This window comes from Lissotriton vulgaris, chromosome 3_1 (genome assembly GCF_964263255.1).
Source record: "Lissotriton vulgaris chromosome 3_1, aLisVul1.2, whole genome shotgun sequence".
Lineage (NCBI taxonomy): Eukaryota > Metazoa > Chordata > Amphibia > Caudata > Salamandridae > Lissotriton > Lissotriton vulgaris.
In genome coordinates, this window is record NC_141689.1 from 1,232,756,933 (window position 1) to 1,232,775,807 (window position 18,875).

The 18,875-nt window shown below is 46.6% G+C and overlaps 1 protein-coding gene across 1 annotated transcript in view; it reads right to left on the reverse strand.

The window, feature by feature from the left end:
* SPMAP2L (sperm microtubule associated protein 2 like) overlaps positions 1-18,875 on the reverse strand; it is an 839,782-nt gene that overhangs the window by 213,764 nt on the left and 607,143 nt on the right. Inside the window, exon 9 of the mRNA XM_086963162.1 lies at positions 3,091-3,187. Coding sequence (XP_086819288.1) covers positions 3,091-3,187 — 97 coding nt within the window. The remainder of the gene's footprint in view (positions 1-3,090; positions 3,188-18,875) is intronic.

Sequence of the window (18,875 nt, forward strand, 5' to 3'; positions counted from 1 at the left end):
CAAAGACATTGGAAAATCACCAATTTTCAGCTGTCTCAGAGCAGTGGATCAGTGGATGACTTGGAGCCATCTCAAATTGAATGCTTCAAAACAACCTGCTTGCCGTATGGCCTGATGAACTGGGATCACTGCCTAAAGTATCGAAGGAAGTAAGAAACCTTGGAATGACCATGGACTCCAAGCTGTCGATGAATGTACAAGTGGATAAACTAGCAAGATCAAGCTTGGCTACTATAAAAACGCTGCAATGAATTTTCCCTCATTTGAGATTCCCACACAAGGTCCAAGCTACCATCTCTCTTGTTCTATCCAAACTCGATTACGCCAATAGCCTCTACCACGTATCACCTTTAACGACCATGAAAAGACTACAACGGGTTCAGAACTCGGCTGCCAGACTACTCTTGCATATCAAACCACAAGACCACATCTCCCCTGCCTTGAAAGCCCTGCATTGGTTACCGGTTGCCAGAAGATCCACGTTCAAGCTGCTTTGTATTACCCACAAAGCAATACATGGAATAAGACCACTCTTCATCAGGAATAAAATCACCAAACACATTCAACAAAGGAACCTCCGCTCTAAAGGAGCATCTTGCCTCAAAATCCCACCATACAAGAAAAAAACCCATAGGTGGCACATCCTTCTCTGTTCAAGCAGCCAAACTATGGAACTCTTTACCCCCCAACATAAGATCCACTGACAACCACCTTATCTTCAGAAAACTACTCAAGATCTGGCTCTTCACCACATAAGCACCATACGGAAACAGAAATTTACAGCATATCCCTCTGTATATAAGCATTTGTTTTCACTATAGATGTGTACCTATCTTTGTGTATTACTTTATAAAACATGTCAAATAATTATGTTGTTAAGAGAAAATAAAAAATAAATAATAATAATAATATTCATCAATAAATGAAAATCATCTTTCAGTCTACATGTACATACTTCCATTGTGTATTTATGTACCTTCCATGTACTTGGATTTCTGTGTCTGTTACTTTTCTCCTGAAAAAGCATATCCAATGCACTACCCTATTTCTCATCATGTGCCTCTATCAATATATTTAATCTAAATATACTTACTTTCTGCATCTATATACTTTCAATGTACTTATGGATCTATATATTTATCACTTTCTTCTAATTTAGCATTTCCAATGCACTAGCCTATTTCTCAGCCTATACTTCGCTCAATATATCTTCTAGCCCAACCTTCTGACTAATCTCAAACTTCATTCTACTACTCCTTCTAATGCACTACCCTATCTTTCATCCTATACATCTATCAATATATCCTCTACATCCACTCTCTCATTTATCCCAAACCCCATACCACTACTATGATCGCCAAATTAACCCTTTCTAGACTCTCTCCTGCTCTACCCCTCCTTGCATCATCTGACACCTCTTTTCACTACACCGATCCCCTAAAACAAACCTTTCAAAATTCCCCCCTCTGACTCCTTCCCTCCAAAACTCCTTTTTACTCATCCAAAAGCCTTTTCCTACTGCTAAGATCTAAAAAAAAACCTTCACTCTTTCATCCCTCCACTATCCTTTTCAATCAAAATTAACAGACTAACATGTTCACTTCTCAAATTCCATATTCCATATTCAACTATACTAATATACTGCCCAAATAGCTGAATAACCTATCTACTACTCAAATTACTTCATATTTATACTATACTAATTTTCAACACTAATCCTTTATGGGTTCCGGAGTGGCGTGCTACTCGCCAGAAAAGCACTTCAACACCCATCAGGGGTAACAAGTGCTATATGAATGCAAATCTTTCTTCCCCTTTTATCCCTCCACTATCCTTCTTACTCCAAGTAACAGACTAATATCCACCACTGAAATTACCTCATATTTCACCATATTAATTCACCACTAATCCTTTATAGGCTTCCTGAATAGCGTGCGTCAACAAGCGATAAATAAATACAAACCTTTGTCCTCCTCTATCCTTCTGCTATCATTCCAAATCCAAAGAACTGACTAACCTATCCACCACTTAAAACGTATTTGCATGTTTCACTATATTAATTCAACACTAATCCTATATGGATCCCGGAGTAGCGTGCTACCCGCCGAAAAAGCGCTTCGACGCTTCGTCAGGGGTAGTAAGAGCTATATAAATGCAATTACAATACAATTACAATACAATAGCCAAATAAAAACCAGCTAACAAGAGCAATGACTAAGTTCAACTAATGGAAAGACGCAACAGAAATGACAGGCAATAGGCGAAGCTTCACCCCAACATACTAATTACTTGATGCCTCGTAGAGGCAGCGCATGCGCTGCCTATGCAAGACCTAAAAAGGCAGGGTGAAATGTATTCAATTTCGATAATAAAGCAAATATCTTTTTTTGATTTGGGGTCATATGTACAAGGAAATGGCTAGTGCGGCACAGCAGCACATTTTGTGGAACCGCACTTTGCCATTTCCAATACGCCTGTATTTAAAACAATACAGCACACCTCTGTGTTTTCCCTCACGCTGGCGCTAAACATAGCTGCCTAGCGCCAACACAGACACCCTTGCGCCATAGTGCAAGGATGCCTGTGTTGTAGGGAATGATTGTTTATGTACAGAAAGGTGTTTCATCCTGCACATAAACAATAAATAATGGCAAATTGCTACTTCTATGTGTGCTGCATGCAGAAATCAGTATACATAGAAAAAGCAAAAACAAGGAGAAATAAAAGTATTTCTCCCCGTTGCACCATTTTAACACGTGCTATTGCACGGCGTATGTTTTTGGCGTTGCCTCAGATTTATAAATCCTTGTAAATCTAGGGCAGCATCAAAAAGCAATGAGTGTTACAGTGGAACGTCCACAGCAACATCCCTTTCACGTAGATACTTGCATAAAAGGGTACCATATTTACAAAGCGGTGCTAAGCCACAACAAGTGGCTTAACACCACTTTATAAATATAGTGCAGGGCATTGTGCCATCGAAATGTCGGTAAAAGTGGCATTCCATTGGCGCAATCCCCTTGTAAAAATGCCCCTTGATCTATTATCTATTCCGTCCCTTTTTTTCCCCGTTTGAAGTCACTTGCTTACCTCTCTAGCAGCACGATAATCTGAGTGCACGGGTCTCGGACATGCAAGCTGTAAAACGCGATCAGAAGCCTTATATGTGAGCGCAGCAGTATTTTGCCTGTGAATAGAGAAATGCATATTTCAAAATAGTGCAGGTACATGCTGCTTCTCTTTCAGTTTTTTTTCGTTCACGCTGCATAAATTTTTTTGCTTTCCCAAAGATTTGAGTTGATAATTAATAGAGCACTCTATTAGAAGACCTGTATATTGTACTGCAGCATTTATATAGCACTTACAACCCCTATGTGAAATGCTTGCCTACATGGACAAGCTCTGCCATGTAGGGTGCGTGATAGGAAGATGGCTGTCTTTGTTTTGTGATCCTATGTGGGAAGGGTTTCTGTGTCAGGCATGATGACCACCGAGGAGTGGGTATTGTGTTATGGGAGCAGTACTCAGCAGTGTGGTGGATGATGAGATGTGAGATATAGGTGTGAAGTTTCTGTTTTTCAGTCTCCTGGAAACCTTTGTCCAGCTCTGAAGGTCCCTTTATAGTATTTCTTTCTCATCATAGGGTACTGACTTGGTTACTGCACTGGGATGTCCAATCATAATTTTTAGGTCTTGCCTACGCAGTGCGCATGCGCTGCATAAGAAAAGACCTTTAGAAATCGATTCCGTTTTGCTGCCAAAAACGTGCATGCATTGCATTGCTTTGAATGGCAACCTGTGCATGTTTGGCGATTCCCTTGCGGGAGCGAGCTTTTAGACCATCTGTTTGTAATTAACAGAGGGTTCCTGCTTGCTGCCGTGAGGGAAACAGGCAAAGGCCCCCTCCTCTCTCCCCTCCCCCTGTTGCTTCCTCCTCAAACTTGTTTTTTTAACTTCAGCGCGAGGTGCGCGCTTGTTTAGTAGTGTTTTCAGCAAGGACTCGACCAGAAGGCACTGGAAGACTTTACAGGAGCACCACTTATTACACAAATTAACAGTTATTGTTTTATTATATGGGGCTGCCCTTAATTGATTATACCTGTTAGCTGGTATTTGGGCGTGTGAGGTTAGTAATGAGTGTGCTCTATGTTTGTTTTAGAAATGGTTTGTGTGGATGGATCTTAAGGTAAGTTAAGGTCATGTTGGCCTCCAGTGCATATGACACTGTAGTACGCCATTTCAGCGTCTTTAATGCCCTGCTGTACTATGATGGACGATTCTTTTAGTTTGGAAACATCAATCCAGACAGCTGTATCCCGATCTCCCTCTGCCTCTTTTTTCTCATCAATAAACAAACTAATACTGCAAGGCTCCAGGAGGCTCACAAAAAAGGGTAAAATGCCAGAGGACAGAAAAAGTTCACCTTCAATGCTGGCAGGAATCCCATAGGACAGGAGACCTTCAGTTTGCATTTATTTCCCTTTTTTCGAAGGGTATTTCTGAAATATTTGAAAGGGGCACAAACGTTCCTCCCTTAAAGGTATAAATGGCGCGCCTTTGATGTGGATGGAAGCCAGCGGTAAGGGCCAGGCACTCTCCTGACTGATTCTGTGCACGGTCTGGAGCACAGAATGAACAGGAGAGCGAGAGCTGTTCAAAACTGTCACTGCTTTCATCTGCCAAAGGTTTGGTATTGGTTTTAATTATGCCTTCTTTTTTTCATGTCAGTTATAACTGAAATACTGAAACAAATTTTACCAACATATGAGCACATTTCAGTTGAACTGCAGTTCAAGGCACAGGTTCAGATAGCAGTAGTTTAGCCAGGATTACACGAAAAAAGGGACTTCCAGACAGGCCCGGAAGTGGAGAGGTCAGAATGACACAAGGCTATTCTTTACGTGGGAGAGGGAGGGGGGTATTTTGCGAAATCATTATTGTTCTTATATTTTCAAAATAGAGCTCACACTTCATAATTCCAATACAGTAAAATGTATCAAACCTCACAAAAGGTGCAGCAAGCACACACTCCTTTTACCCGCATATCTTATTGTATGTCCCTTCCAGCACACTTAATTGCACCTCACTGCATTCATACTCATTTATCCCTGTGCCTCACTGGTTCAACCTTTTTGTAGGCGCTGGTTGTAAAATACTGTACAAAGTGAGGACAAAAAATCCAGTGCTGCCACCTCGTGAGGAGGCACGCAGATTCCCATGGGAAAAACTTCGAATCACGAGAGGGAGGAAGGTCGGATTCGGGCTCCAGGGCTTGGGGATCACTAACCTAGTGCAAATCCCCCCCTTCCCAACTTACCTACCTCAGCCTCTAACCCAACTCACCTTAGACTCACCGGACCGATCAGCAGGCAATCCGGTGAGCATAAGCACTCCGTGTTCCTCCCTCGCCCGATATTCCTGGGAAGTCTTGAAGCCCTCCTTGGATGCTCAATGTAACGGAGCTCCAAGCCGACCCCCCGCTAGCCCGCCACACTTCACGGGAGCCATGTCGGAGGTCCGTAGCAGAGCTGCAGTGAAGGAGGAACACGCCACAAATCACACAGCATACAACCAGCTAAGTCGGGCGTCCCGTGTATACGCCGATGCGACAGACTGACCCTAAGATGGCCGCCCCCAAGTGACTACAGCCTCTCCTGTAACTTTCTTCAGCCCCTGTGCGCAACGGAGGACCTGACTGTGAGTGCGAATTTCCCCCTCTAGGCAATAGAGCAGAGGAGGCTCAACGATATAATGAAAGACACGCACAGTTGACCGTCTGGGTGAGCAGACATCAACCGATACTGCCTGTCACCATGATAGCCGCCCGCGAGTGACTGCAGCCTTCGTTCGACTGCCTACAGCCCCCGATGCTCCCCGAATCACTTTTTGGGGAGTGTGAGCTGCCTCTGCTTGTTAATAGGGCAGAGGAGGCTTATTCTTGGAAAATAAGGTGCAACCTTTAAATCGGGTGGAAGAGCAGTTCACTATTGATACTGCCTGGCCCAAAGATGGCCACCCTCGAGTGACTGCAACCCCTCCTCACACTGCCTGCAGCCCCCCGATGCCCACTGAATCACTTCCTCTGCCTCAGGATAAATGTGCTAAGGAGGCTCTCAGATATTTCTGGAAAATAAGGCGCAACCTTTGTATCGGGTGGAAGAGCAGTTCTCTATCGATACTGCCTGCCCCAAAGATGCCCGCCCTAGAGTGACTGCAACCCCTCCTCGCACTGCCTGCAGCCCCCGATGCTCACTGAATCACTTCCTCTGCCTCAGGATAAATGTGCTAAGGAGGCTCTCAGATATTTCTGGAAAATAAGGCGCAACCTTTGTATCGGGTGGAAGAGCAGTTCTCTATCGATACTGCCTGCCCCAAAGATGTCCGCCCTAGAGTGACTGCAACCCCTCCTTGCACTGCCTGCAGCCCCCGATGCTCACTGAATCACTTCCTCTGCCTCAGGGTAAATGTGCAAAAGAAGCTCAAATCTACAAAAAAGAAGATCAATCATAAAAAAGGTGTGACCACTGAACCAGGTGGAAGAGCAGCTCTCAATCGAGACTGCCTACCCCAAAGAGGGCTGCCCTCGAGTGAATCCAACCTCTCCTCTCACTGCCTGCAGCCCGCGATTCTCACTGGTACACTTGCTCTTCCTCTTCCCATCTACCTCCATAATACCTGCCACATCGCATCCATGGGGTGAGTACCCCTGCAGCTCAGTCTAACACACTAACGTCCCCTCTCCGCAGAACAAGACATCACGAACCCACTGTCACCTACCCACTCCTTCACGCACCACGGCCTCTAACTTAATCCAGCCCCTCGGACCCTATCCCAGCAAGACCCTTTGTGCGCTGCTCCACCTTCCAGAGTACCCTGCCTCCTTCAGAGCGTACAGCCTCCCCCAGGTAACTCTCCCTGATCTAGGCAAATCCCGCACCATAGCAGAAGTATGGCTCCGTACTCTAGGACAAGCAATAATGTCTCCGAGCACTCAAATTTACAACAACCCCTCTATTTCGACCCACATGAAACCACAAGGCACGAACCCCTTTGCAATTATCTTTCCCCCGAACCTCTCCCCAAAAGCGAAAAGAAACTTTAAACATAGACTAATCAAACAACACCCAGATACTTTATTCACAGATACCTACCACTTCTTCTCCAAAGGGCTGATAAAGATGGATCTCATCTTTCACTCAGATAACTCGGATAACTGGATCAACACACTGAGAACGTAACTCCGCATCACCAAAATTATGACCACCTCACACAGCTGCAAACTGTTGACCTCTCTCACAAATCAGTTAACTAGGAAGGGGAACACTTCAGTGACCATTTACTCAAATGGCACAATCTTGATACAGGCTAACAATGAGAACTTAGAGACCTTTGACTACCTTTTCCCTACACTCCGAACCACCCATCTCCACAAACCCCGACCTTTCTCGGTCCAACTCTCTTCCCCAGACAACCTGTCCCTCCAGATAGAGCAAACATTCATTCCCAATCCCCTTACACCCCCTCCCGAACCTCTATGTACACCAGCACCCCTGCAAAGCACATCCCCTTACCCTGCGATGACCATCAAACCCAACCGCCTCTTCCCCAGTCGCACCTGCAGGAACACGCGGACCATACACCGTGGGCTCTGGCCTCAGACCGGTTCAGCATCCCTGTAGAACTCACGTCCCCCGCCCACTATGCCACCCCTGCAGAAACCACAAGGCTGAATTCCCATCACGACCCTTGGCACCCCTCGACAAGGGCCGAAAAGAGAGGCACCATAACAATACAAACAGCAAAGGACACGAACAGCAAAAAACAACTTTACTTTGGCAAGCCCCCTATACCTCAGGAAGGTCCGAACCCAGCCGTCATCTCCCCTGCTCTGGAAAACATGGCGCACCGTCTGACCTTCTTAGAAAGTCAGTTAGAAATAATATTTCTGGGCCTAAACGAAATCCTAGCCAACCTCGATAAATCCCGAAAACCCCAGCAACACCAACCTTGATCTCCTTCTCTGACCAACCTTAACCTTCCAAAACACCAGATAGGAGCATAGTAGAGACCTTGCTACCGAGTCACACAAAATCCATAGCCCCGTCTTCACTGAAACAAAGTCTCCCAAGTAAGGAGGTCGAGACCCAGACATGCAGACTTACTAGAATCATAGCTGCAACGTCTGAAGAGACCCAGACACGTAGACTTACCAGACCCATAGCGGCAATTTCTGAAGAAGAAGCAGCAGCTCTAGCCTCCACCTATAACCCACCTCCCACAACCTCCCCCAACTCTAAAATTCAAGTAATCACGGGCGTCAGAAGAAACATCCCCCCACAAAAAACCCCAGCCCCCCACCCCTCCTCACCTCCATTCCTAGGGCCCCTCCGGGAAACAGTTTCAGCAAATCAGGGTTCTCCACCAACTGTATGCTCATCAATTGCAGATCAGCCACTAAACACGCAACAGAATTAGCAGAAGCCGTCCTCTCTTAAGACATTGACATTGCGTTTATCACAGAGACCTGGCTAAATGAGATCTCCTCACCATGCTTATATAGGCTTGTGCCTCCTGGTTTCACTCTCATAAACAAAGATAGGAAAGATTAACGTGGTGGAGGTATCGCTATCATTCACAAGGATCACATTGACATCATCGAAATGGACGTATGTAACTACAACTCCTTTGAATGCCTTACTGTTAACATCAAAACTAAGGCCAACAATCCAATAATCTGTCACTTTCTCTACCACCCTCCAGGTAACAATCCCACATTCGGGGAACACATTTCTCCGACCTGATTTCACATTACGCACTCGGAGACGCCAACAACCTAATTCTAGGTGATCTGAACCTACGTTGGAACGAATCGAGCAATACGCTAATTCAATCTTATTCCATAGCAACCAAAAAGTGCTATTCCGGCCTCCCACACAAGACCCTACCAAATGGTCTAGAAATCTTACCAAGATTGCTCTCGACGTCATGGAAGAAAGGCTAAGTATGCTACTCCCCAGCGGCAACAAGCTTCTCTCTACAACAGATATCACCTTGCTCTACAACTCAAAAATGGGGGACCTGCTGGATCAACTAGCTCCCTTGAAGAAAAAAAAAAAGCAGAGCCATCCCTTCCAGATCATGGTTTGATTCAGACATAAACGAAGAAAGGAGACTATTAAGAGCCTCTGGAATGTGCTGGAGGAATAATCCTACCAATTTCCACCGTGATCAACTCAGATCAGTCTGGAAGAAGTACAACATCCACATCAAGGAGAAAATATCCTCATTCTTCCACTCCGCACTGGACAATGCAAAGAATAGACCCAAGGAGCTATTTAATATCATCAGAAAACAAACATCCAAACCAGCCATGTCCACTGTTCAGGCATCCAAAGATCTTTGTGAAAACTTCGCCAACTTCTTCAATGATAAGATCTCCAAGATAGAGCTCTCTCTGGTCCATAATAGCTCCCTTCTTAATAGCTGTACAACTGGATCCCTTGGCACCGCTCTCTCACCCCACACCAAACCCTGGCTACTCTTCCAACCCATTCATGAAGCAGAGATAATCAACTTGATTTCCAACTCCAAGCCCTCCACGCACTTCTTAGACCCTTTACCTAAGCAAATGACCAAAAACTGAAATGCTCCCTAGCTCCACATTGGTGCAAGATCATAAACAGTTCCCTTAATAGCGGAAGCATCCCCGACTGCCTCAAAGTGAGTCAAGTCACCCCCTGCTGAAAAAACCTGGCCTAGATATGTCAGATCAGAACAACTTCAGACCAGTCTCCAACCTCCTAAATCCTAGAAAGATGTGTATTACAACAACTAACTCAACACATGTAAATTGATACTTGTATAGTGCACTACTCACCCGCAAGGGTCTCAAGGCGCTTGTACGAATACCGCTGTGGAACACATCCTGGCTTTTCCTGTGAGGCGTCCACTCCTGGGCACCCCCAAGGTGGAGGCCAGGCATCCTTAGCGTTGTGAGGGCCGTTGTGGAGATTAAGCAAGCTATTGCCAAGAGTTGCAGAGTGGGACTCCATGATTGGAATAGGCACTGAGGCGAGAATTATCAGGTCCGTGGAATTTTGAGCCCAAGACCCGCCGAGGCGGGGAATTGAACCCTGGTCCCGGGCTAGACCTCTGCATCAGGGTCTGCCGCTCTAACCATTGAGCCACACTTCTCCCCATGGAGAGTATCAACTTTCTTGACTCCCATCAATCTGGCTTCAGGAAAGGCTGCAGCACAGAAACCGCGATCCTCAACATCATGGATGACATCCAAAAGCTCTGGACTCAGATCAATGCTGGCTCCTCATTCTCCTCGACCTATCGGCTGTATTCGATACGGTTACCACAAACTTCTCATCAAAGCTCTGCAAGAAAGGGCAGGCTTGACAAGCTAGTCCTCAAATGGTTCTCCTCTAGACCGAAAACTGGACATGACCAAACATATAAATAACTCAGCCAAGAGCGCCTTCCACAGCCTAAGGTTATTGAACAAAATCAAACCTTTCATCCCACCCACTGATCTCAAACAAGCCACTCAATCATTGGTGCTGTCACAACTAGACTACGGTAATGCAGCCATCACAGGAATTCCAAAATCACATCTTGGCCGCCTTAAAAGAACCCTCAACGCGGCTTCGAGAATGGTCATTGGACTCAAGAAATTTGAGCACATCTCACCGGCATTAAGAGAACTCAAATGGCTCCCAGTCTAAATGCGGGCTAATTTCAGAACAGCTTGTCTTACTCACAAAGCCCTACACACCGGCAAACCTGAATACCTCGCGGCCAAACTCAAAAAAGCAGGACAAAACAGGAACCTCCGAAGCTCAAACACCCTTCTACTCATTCCACTGAAAGCTTGTAAACAAAAAACAGCAGCTAGATCATTTGCAGGAAACGCGCCCAAAATATGCAACTCTATTCCTCTCCACATCAGAACTAATCCCTCCATTACAAACTTCAAAAGCCAGCTCAAAATCATGTTCCTCGATCAATCCCTAGTGAACCGATAGGACTTGTTGGAGCGCTAACTATTGACTCTGCACTCTGCCTTGCTTATACATCAGCTAGCCCTCTATCCTTTTCTCTGGCATTGTATCTTCTCAGTTTCTGTATTTTGGGATTGTCCGCATCATTGTATTTGTGTTTAACATGTCTGATAATTGTTGTAAAGCGCTCCAATACCCACCGGTCAGGTCAGCGCTATATAAAACTCCGCAAACAAATAAAATAAAAAAATGAAGGTACAGAGGTAGGAAAAATGGAGCTGAGTGTGATGCAGGGTTCTGGAGTTTGCAGTATAAGGGAGTGTGGTTGAGTGGGTGGAATGTGCAGGGTGCGGTAGTGTGGTGATGAGTTAAAGAATACAGAGGAGTAGCTTATTGAATGTTAGAGCGTGATCGTGTGTAGGGTGATGGGGATTGGAATGCTGAACTGCATTTGATCAAAGTGGAGTTTGGTGAGTTTTAAATGAGGTGGAGTGTGATACAGGGTGCACAATGGTGAGTGTGATGAGGGAAGGGATGCTGAGTAGTATCCTAGGTGATAAAATGTGGAGGTGTATGGGCAGCACTGTGAAATGTAGTAGAGTGAGATGTCTGAAGTGTGGCAGAATGAGGAGTATGGTGGAAGGTTAGGAGTCATTAATTTTACGGTTTATTTTGGCATGTGGTGGAAATATTAGTTGGTGCTCAGCACTTAGCCCAAAATGTACAGTTTTGGCCTCAACAAGTAATCTGAGGTGTTTCTGGCTCTACATACCCCATGTGGCCAATCTAGGCTAAGAATGGTTTAGCCAAGTGGACACAACAACTTTCCACGACCAACTAGTGTAGGCTTGTGACAGTCACTTGCTTTTAAGATGGGGGGGTGTTGAATAATCCTCAGTAAATTCTGTCCTAAAAGGTGCCCAGCCCAAAGAGCTCTCCCTTCCTTACTGGTACATATCTCTTTTGGTGCTTTGGTTAAAAAAACACTCCTGAGCACTTTGTTGCAGTCAATGATGGACTGTAACTAGTGACTTGTCAGGAAAGTACGGCCTGAGCGCAGGTGCCCCAACCGGCTGAGCAACTTTTCCGGCATTGCTCTTTAATTACATCAGACGCGGCCTCGCGCATGGTAATAAAGCGCCTCTTTCGGTGTCCTGCGCACAAGGTAATTGATCCGCTGCCAGGTTTAGGAACGCCATCCGTTCCGCCGCACCCTGCGCTCCTCTGAAACCTCGAGAGGAATGTGCGGAGGGCCTGTCTCACCTTTCTGCTTTGCGCCCTTGGGACGGCACCCGGTACAACTATCCTTAGAGTGCATGGAAGGGTGCGGTAATCTGATCACCGGAGGTGTAGACTTGCTCTCGAGACACCATGGCGTTCTCAACGAGACCCTTTGCAGTGGCTGCTGAGTGACCCGCATGTCATGCTTGACACTCTCCGCTGGAACTTCGTTTTTAGAGGACTGCACTTATATCTGAGATTTGGGCCCGCAAATATGCTGACAACAAAGCTACAAGTCCCAGAATGCAACATTCTGTCAACTAAAACCCGGGAGTGACTGATTGCAGCTCATATGACATAGCAAAACCAAAGGGGATGATGGACGGAGCGCTGGAGCAAATCAAACACTCACCCCTGATTTGGATTTAATGCATCATCATTCTTTAGCTCACTCCACCACCCCAGTTCAGACATTGCCATATGCAAATTAGTCTGACCCTGTGCCTCATGGGAACAGTCCAGCCTGAACTGCCAAGCCATGTCTTCCCTGGACTAAAAACAAGTATCCTGGACTGGTTTCTGGCTAATCAGCTGTCATCAGCCAGACTCTGGGATATGATGACATACTGAACAGGCAAGGCCACCGGGGCCTGTGCTGCGGTGGTGAGTGACAATCAGTACACCTTTCTTGATTGGACTGCTTGCTTCTTGGGCTCCATATGGTGTGGATGGTGAATACTGCAGGGCCTGACCTGCTTCAGGGACGGTGTGACTTACTCCCTTCAGCGGCTAGAGCAGAGGTGCCAAGTTGGCCTTGGTCGCCAGCCCCATCACCACTTACCACTCTCTGACTCACCCCATTGCCCCTCACACATTGCTTTGGTAGCAGCTGACTGATCCAGCGATCTGCTTGGCATTTACCTGCAAGGGGTGGTGGCTAGTGGTCCCATTCAGCCTCCACTGGGCCTCACACCGGCCTACTTTGGCTGGATAACCCAGATAGAGGATATCCTCCCCCTTAGCCTGCTTGGGCTCTCCGCAGCTGTACTTCAGCAGACCTGCAAAGACGCCCAGTGCTATACTCTGCCGCTTCTCCTCCCCTGAGCAGTGGCTGGGCTGGGGAGCTGGGGACCCCCTTTTCTCCTTACACTGCTCCTGTCCTGCCTGGGTGAGACCTTATGAGACCTAGCCGCCAAGACCTTGGAGATGCCCAATGACTGCCTACATCGCTGTTTCCACCTCCCTCTCCTAGTCTCGGAGGACACTCTCTACCACCATGAGATCAGATGCTCGTGCTACACTGGTGCTCTGGCAAGCGGGCTAAATCTCCACCACAAGCGGTGCTGAATAAAGTCCCTGAACCAAAGCCATGGGTAAAGATACATCTGTCCGCCAGGAACCTCACAAACTCACATGGAGCAATACACCATCTAAAGGAACAACCTGGAGTGACTGGGGGTGGGGCAACGCCCTACAACTGATGGAGATCTTGCCACGATCCTTCAGGCCATTCAAACATCACAAACAGCTGGGGAGACTAAATTTAGGAAAGTGTGCATGGATGTGGCATCGCTCTGCCAGGATCTCCGAAACACCAAGGCCCGGTCCATCAAGGTTGAGACTTGGAATTCCACAGTGGAGGATGAGGTCTCAGCTCTTAAATCCCAGGTCACCAGCCTACTCATAAGCACCTCAGAATTACATCTCTGTGCCGGAGATGGGAAAAACCGGTCCAGGTGCAACAATATGCGCATTATTGGCATCCCTGAAGGCACTGAACCTCAACAAATTGCGGACATTTTAGAAACATGGATTAAGTCCTAGATGCTTGCGGACCAACTGTCCTCCTGGTTCGCAATAGAAAGGGCCCACCGGGCTCTGACTCCTAAACCTTCCCTGGGGTCTGCCTCGCCCAGACCGGTAATTGCACGCATCCTTAACTTAAGAGACAGGGAAGCTATCTCGAAGGAGGCCCACCCCAAACCAGAGCTCCACTGTGGAGATGCCAGGGTCCTCATTTTCCCTGATTACACCCAGGAAGTGCAACAACAACGCTGCTCCTACACTGAGGTCAAGCAGAAGCTCAGGGCCATGGACCTCAAATACCGCCTTCTGTTTCCTGCCAGCCTCCGAGTGAATCATACCAATAAGTCTTATTCCTTTGAAAAATCCAGAGTCGGCCTGGCTGCGACTCAGGGAGCAACTCCCCTCCCGACCCATGCAGACGCCTCGCCGAGAGGATCTGGGCCCACTGGGACGGCCCGGAACACCCCGCCACCCAAGCAACACAAATACCGCATTCGCTCCAGGAAGAGGCACCACACTACTCCCTCCAAGTATCCCTCGCAGCCTCGCCAAACACGAGGACACTCTCCTTTCTTATTGTAGCACCCATAGGCCACTGATGAAGGGGAGCGGAGCTCAGATCCTCTTTACCTGTGGAGAACCAATCGGTCACAGATCTCTCTCAAAGTCCCGCTCTGAAACCTTTACAGTGCTTAATGTCTATGGGACACAACCACATTTTCAGCAAAACATTGTTCATCTTACTCCAATGGTAGTCACCTATCCCTAAATGAGGAGGGTTTCATCATTCCCTTTACACATGTTGTTGTACTGCCTTCTTTACCTTTTTAGGGTGACAGATACTTCTAGGGTGGAAGTATGGTGTGCGGGGAGAGTTGGGTGTGGGGACTCATTATACTGTTAATGCTATTTCAGAAATTGGTACTGTTATGTTACAAATCTTGTTGTTGGTTTCCATTTATGTTTTGACACACACTCACATTATGTTCTGTGCTGCATGTTCTAAGGATTGCCCCTCATTCTGCAGTGCAGGTGCATATTCCTGACCCCATATACATTGGGGTGTCTCTCTATCCCGTCGCCTGAGTCACTCTTTGCCCCTGTGATGATGTCCATTTGTTTTTTGTCCTGGAATGCTAATGGCCTCCTGGACCAGGTGAAACATACTGCAGTCCTCTCCTTTGCCCACCAACACCACCCTGAAGTCCTCCTGCTCCAAGAGATTCACCTGATGGGTAACCTTTGCCCCGTCCTGGTACACAGAGGATATGACATGGTCTTTCATGCGGGTTACAATTGTGGGTCCCGGTTTAGTGGCCATCCTGTTGCTGCACTCCTTACCCCTCTTGGTCTCCTGTAAAGTCCGAGACCAAGATGGCCGCTACCTTGCACTAACAGGACAGATCGAAGGCCAGAATATCAACCTAGTGAGTGCTTATGCTCCCTCCGTAGCCCTTGGTGTCTATCTCCGTGATTTGTCCGAGATCCTGCTTGATCTTCCACAAGGATTGACACTGATCTGAGATGAGTTTAGTGTAGTTTCCATCCCTGAAGAAAATGCCACAGGACCTTCCTCTGTACCTAGGTGCTCAGCAGCCCATTGTCTCTCTGACTGGGCCTCCGCCCTAGGCCTTTGTGATGCCTAAAGGGTTTGGAACCGGAGAAGTCATCAGTTCACACACCATCCCCCATGCCCAAATTTTCTCTTGAGGCATATCGGGCCACGCTCTGCTCGTCTTTATCTTGGCTACACCAAGAATGGTGTGCCACCTATGTGGTGTCTTAATTCCAAGTATTGTCTACGTCCGGGCCCTGGGTGTCAAATTACAAGCCTATTTTCACAGGAGCGACAGCTCAGTTGCTGCTGTCGGCACCCTCTGGGCCACCAGCAAAGCAACTATACAGGAGTTCACCATGGGGTGCTTCCGGGTATAAGAGTGTGCCCACTATCTTCACATTACACAGCTAGAGGCACTTGCCCTCTGACTGGAGGGAAAACTTCAGGCGGATTCTGGCTGTGATACCCCGACAACGGAGACTTATTTTTCCAGAAATTCCCCTCCAACCCCTTGAGGCTGCCAAACATCTCCGCTGTACCACAATGGCCAGAATTTACAGGTGCAGGGCCAAGAACATGAAGCTGCTATATTGGCTAGCCAAATCGTACCAGAAATCATCGATGAGCTTGGTAACTATCAGGGAGGCCATACCCTCCATGAGGTTACGAGGGCATTTGCCCGCTATTATTATTACTTATACACGGCTCCCCCCAAGGGAGACACGGATTTCTCCACCCAGTTTTTCAGTGACGTTCCTCTCCCCATCTCTCGCTGCCTGAGGTTTGAATGGTGGACGAGCTCTTCTAAGCCACAGAGATGTGAGCTGCCTTGTCAGCGGTGGCTCCTGAGAGAACTCCTGACCTTGACAGCTTTCCCGCAGAGTGCTAATGTGCATTTTGTGATATTCTGACCCCCCTATAGTAGGAAGTTGGTCGTCAGGCACCTTTCCCGAGCAGGTAGACACTGCCACTTTCCTAATGATTCCCAAATGCAACCTCCATCTACAGCATGCACCGAGCATGCACTGATTACCGCCCAATATCCCTTATTAATGAGGAAGTTCTTTGCTGGCACCTCTCTCAAACAGGTCCTACACATACTGATACACCCCAACCAATGTGGCTTCTTGCCGGCCTATAGCACGCAACATTGCTTTCGAGACCTGCATGTGGCCCTGGCCAACTGTCATTTCCTGCCTCCTGACTTAACCTTACTTTTTACCATTTTTGAGAACCCATTTGACACAGTGGACTGGGGCTACCTCCAGCTAGCACGGATGCACGTCAGGATTGGGCCTTCCTTCTGTGCAATGATCTGGGACCTTTACTACAACTACACTGTGAGGGTTCAGATAACTGGTGTCCTCTTGCACGCCTTCCCCATCAGCCAAGGGACAAGACTGGGTGGTACCCTGTCACTACTCCTCTTCATGCTTGTGATCAAGACACTGGCATAACGTACCTGCATAGAAGCGCAAATCCTCAGGTGGGGCTGGAGTGAGGACCACGAAGATCACATAGCCTTCTATGCGGATGACCTGCTTTATCTGGTGAACCCTGCAATGAGTGGCACCTGTTGTCTCTGTCTCCTGGTCTGCTTCTGGGAGGCTTCGGGTTCAGGGTGAACACCTCCAAATCAGTGTGTGTGTGTGCCCTTGGCCCCATCCGAGACTGCTTTGACTGCAAGGATACTATTCCTATCCGCCGTCTCAGTTTCAAATAAGTGGGTATCTGGGTTGCATTACACACTGAACTTACCTGGTCTTTAGCCTCAAGCCCCCCGCATGGAAAGCTACAGCAGACGTAATGGGTCGCATAGCTTTATATTAAATGATGATCCTGTCAAAGATTCTATATGTCTTTCAAAAACTGCCACTCCCTAAGTCACTGAACAATTGCCAATACGTATACCTTACTCCTGCTCATTCAATTTCAAGAGGTAATGTTGAAAGTCCAACAACATACACCATAGACCACCTTTTTCGTCAGAAATAAATCCTTTTTATTTAATTTGTTTTTACAACTCAAAAATACATTCTATGAATCATTATATATTGCATCTATAAACATTATAATACATTCTTTTACTCATCCGACATTCCTCCCACTTCATTCCATTTCATACATTCATACTCTATTCCCATTCAAATTCTATTCTCATTCACTCAACACATCAATCATCCTATACAAATTTGTTCCTCTTTTTTATATAGAACCATTCAAATACATGCCATAGATAACAAAAATGAACTATGTTGGAAATATTTGAGTTTGTACACAATTTTTATGGCAGAAAAACAGGTCTACGCATTTCAAACTCCTTTAATTCTTGGAGTTCTCCTCAGGACCTAAATGCTGCAAGATAAACATAAAAAACGTATTCAATCACTATCTATGCTTATCACCTCCAATTGCCCTCTGTGCCCTTTGGTTGGTGTTGCTTACCTTCACTTTAACCAGAACCTTCAATCTACGTGGCCCAAGAGATGTTACCTGTGTCACAACAAAAGACATAAAACGAAATATCTTTCTTTTAGCCGTTCCTAAACTCCTTCAACCCAAACTCAATATGTACAAGATTCTCTTACAATAGTGTCTCTAAAGGCCTTCCTCACGTTCGAAATAGCCAGTTCTCAGCTGAGAAATCCTGTAATAAAATGGCAACTGTCTCAACAACATATCTCTAACATCTTTTAACAGTGTGTGCACAACAATAGCCTGCATATCAAACTCACTCAGGGGGTGGGTTTGTGTCAACTCCACTCGTCCTTGAATATTTACTTGATACTGGCCTTTATTTGGAGGGCCGCAAGCCTGTAATTTTAAAGGCATCTATGTCAAAAAACGGTCTCCGGTATTTTATACTGTAGACAATCTGTATTAGGGGTGTTTTAATTCCAAACTCTTACCTCCTTCGTTTTGGGATCAGGACCCAGGAGCCACCAAGTATTCTGTGGTCGCATAATCGGTGCTGTTTTTTGCGAGGTGAGGCGAGTCTGTAATGTAAAGACATTTGTGTCAACCAACCCGCAATGCCAAATGTTTTCGGAGTCTACGTTGAGGGTTGTTTAAACGCCTATTTCAGAAGCTCACCTCCTCCGTTGCAGGACAAGTCTGCAGTGTAACTGGAAACCGCTGTGTACTCTGCGGTTGCGCAGTAGGTGCTGTTAGATACGAGTATTTACTATCCGGGGATCGCAATGTTAACTTGAAAATACTTGCACAGAACACTCCTTGATCCATATCTTGATCCAAATTTGAACACAAATGTGTAGATGCCA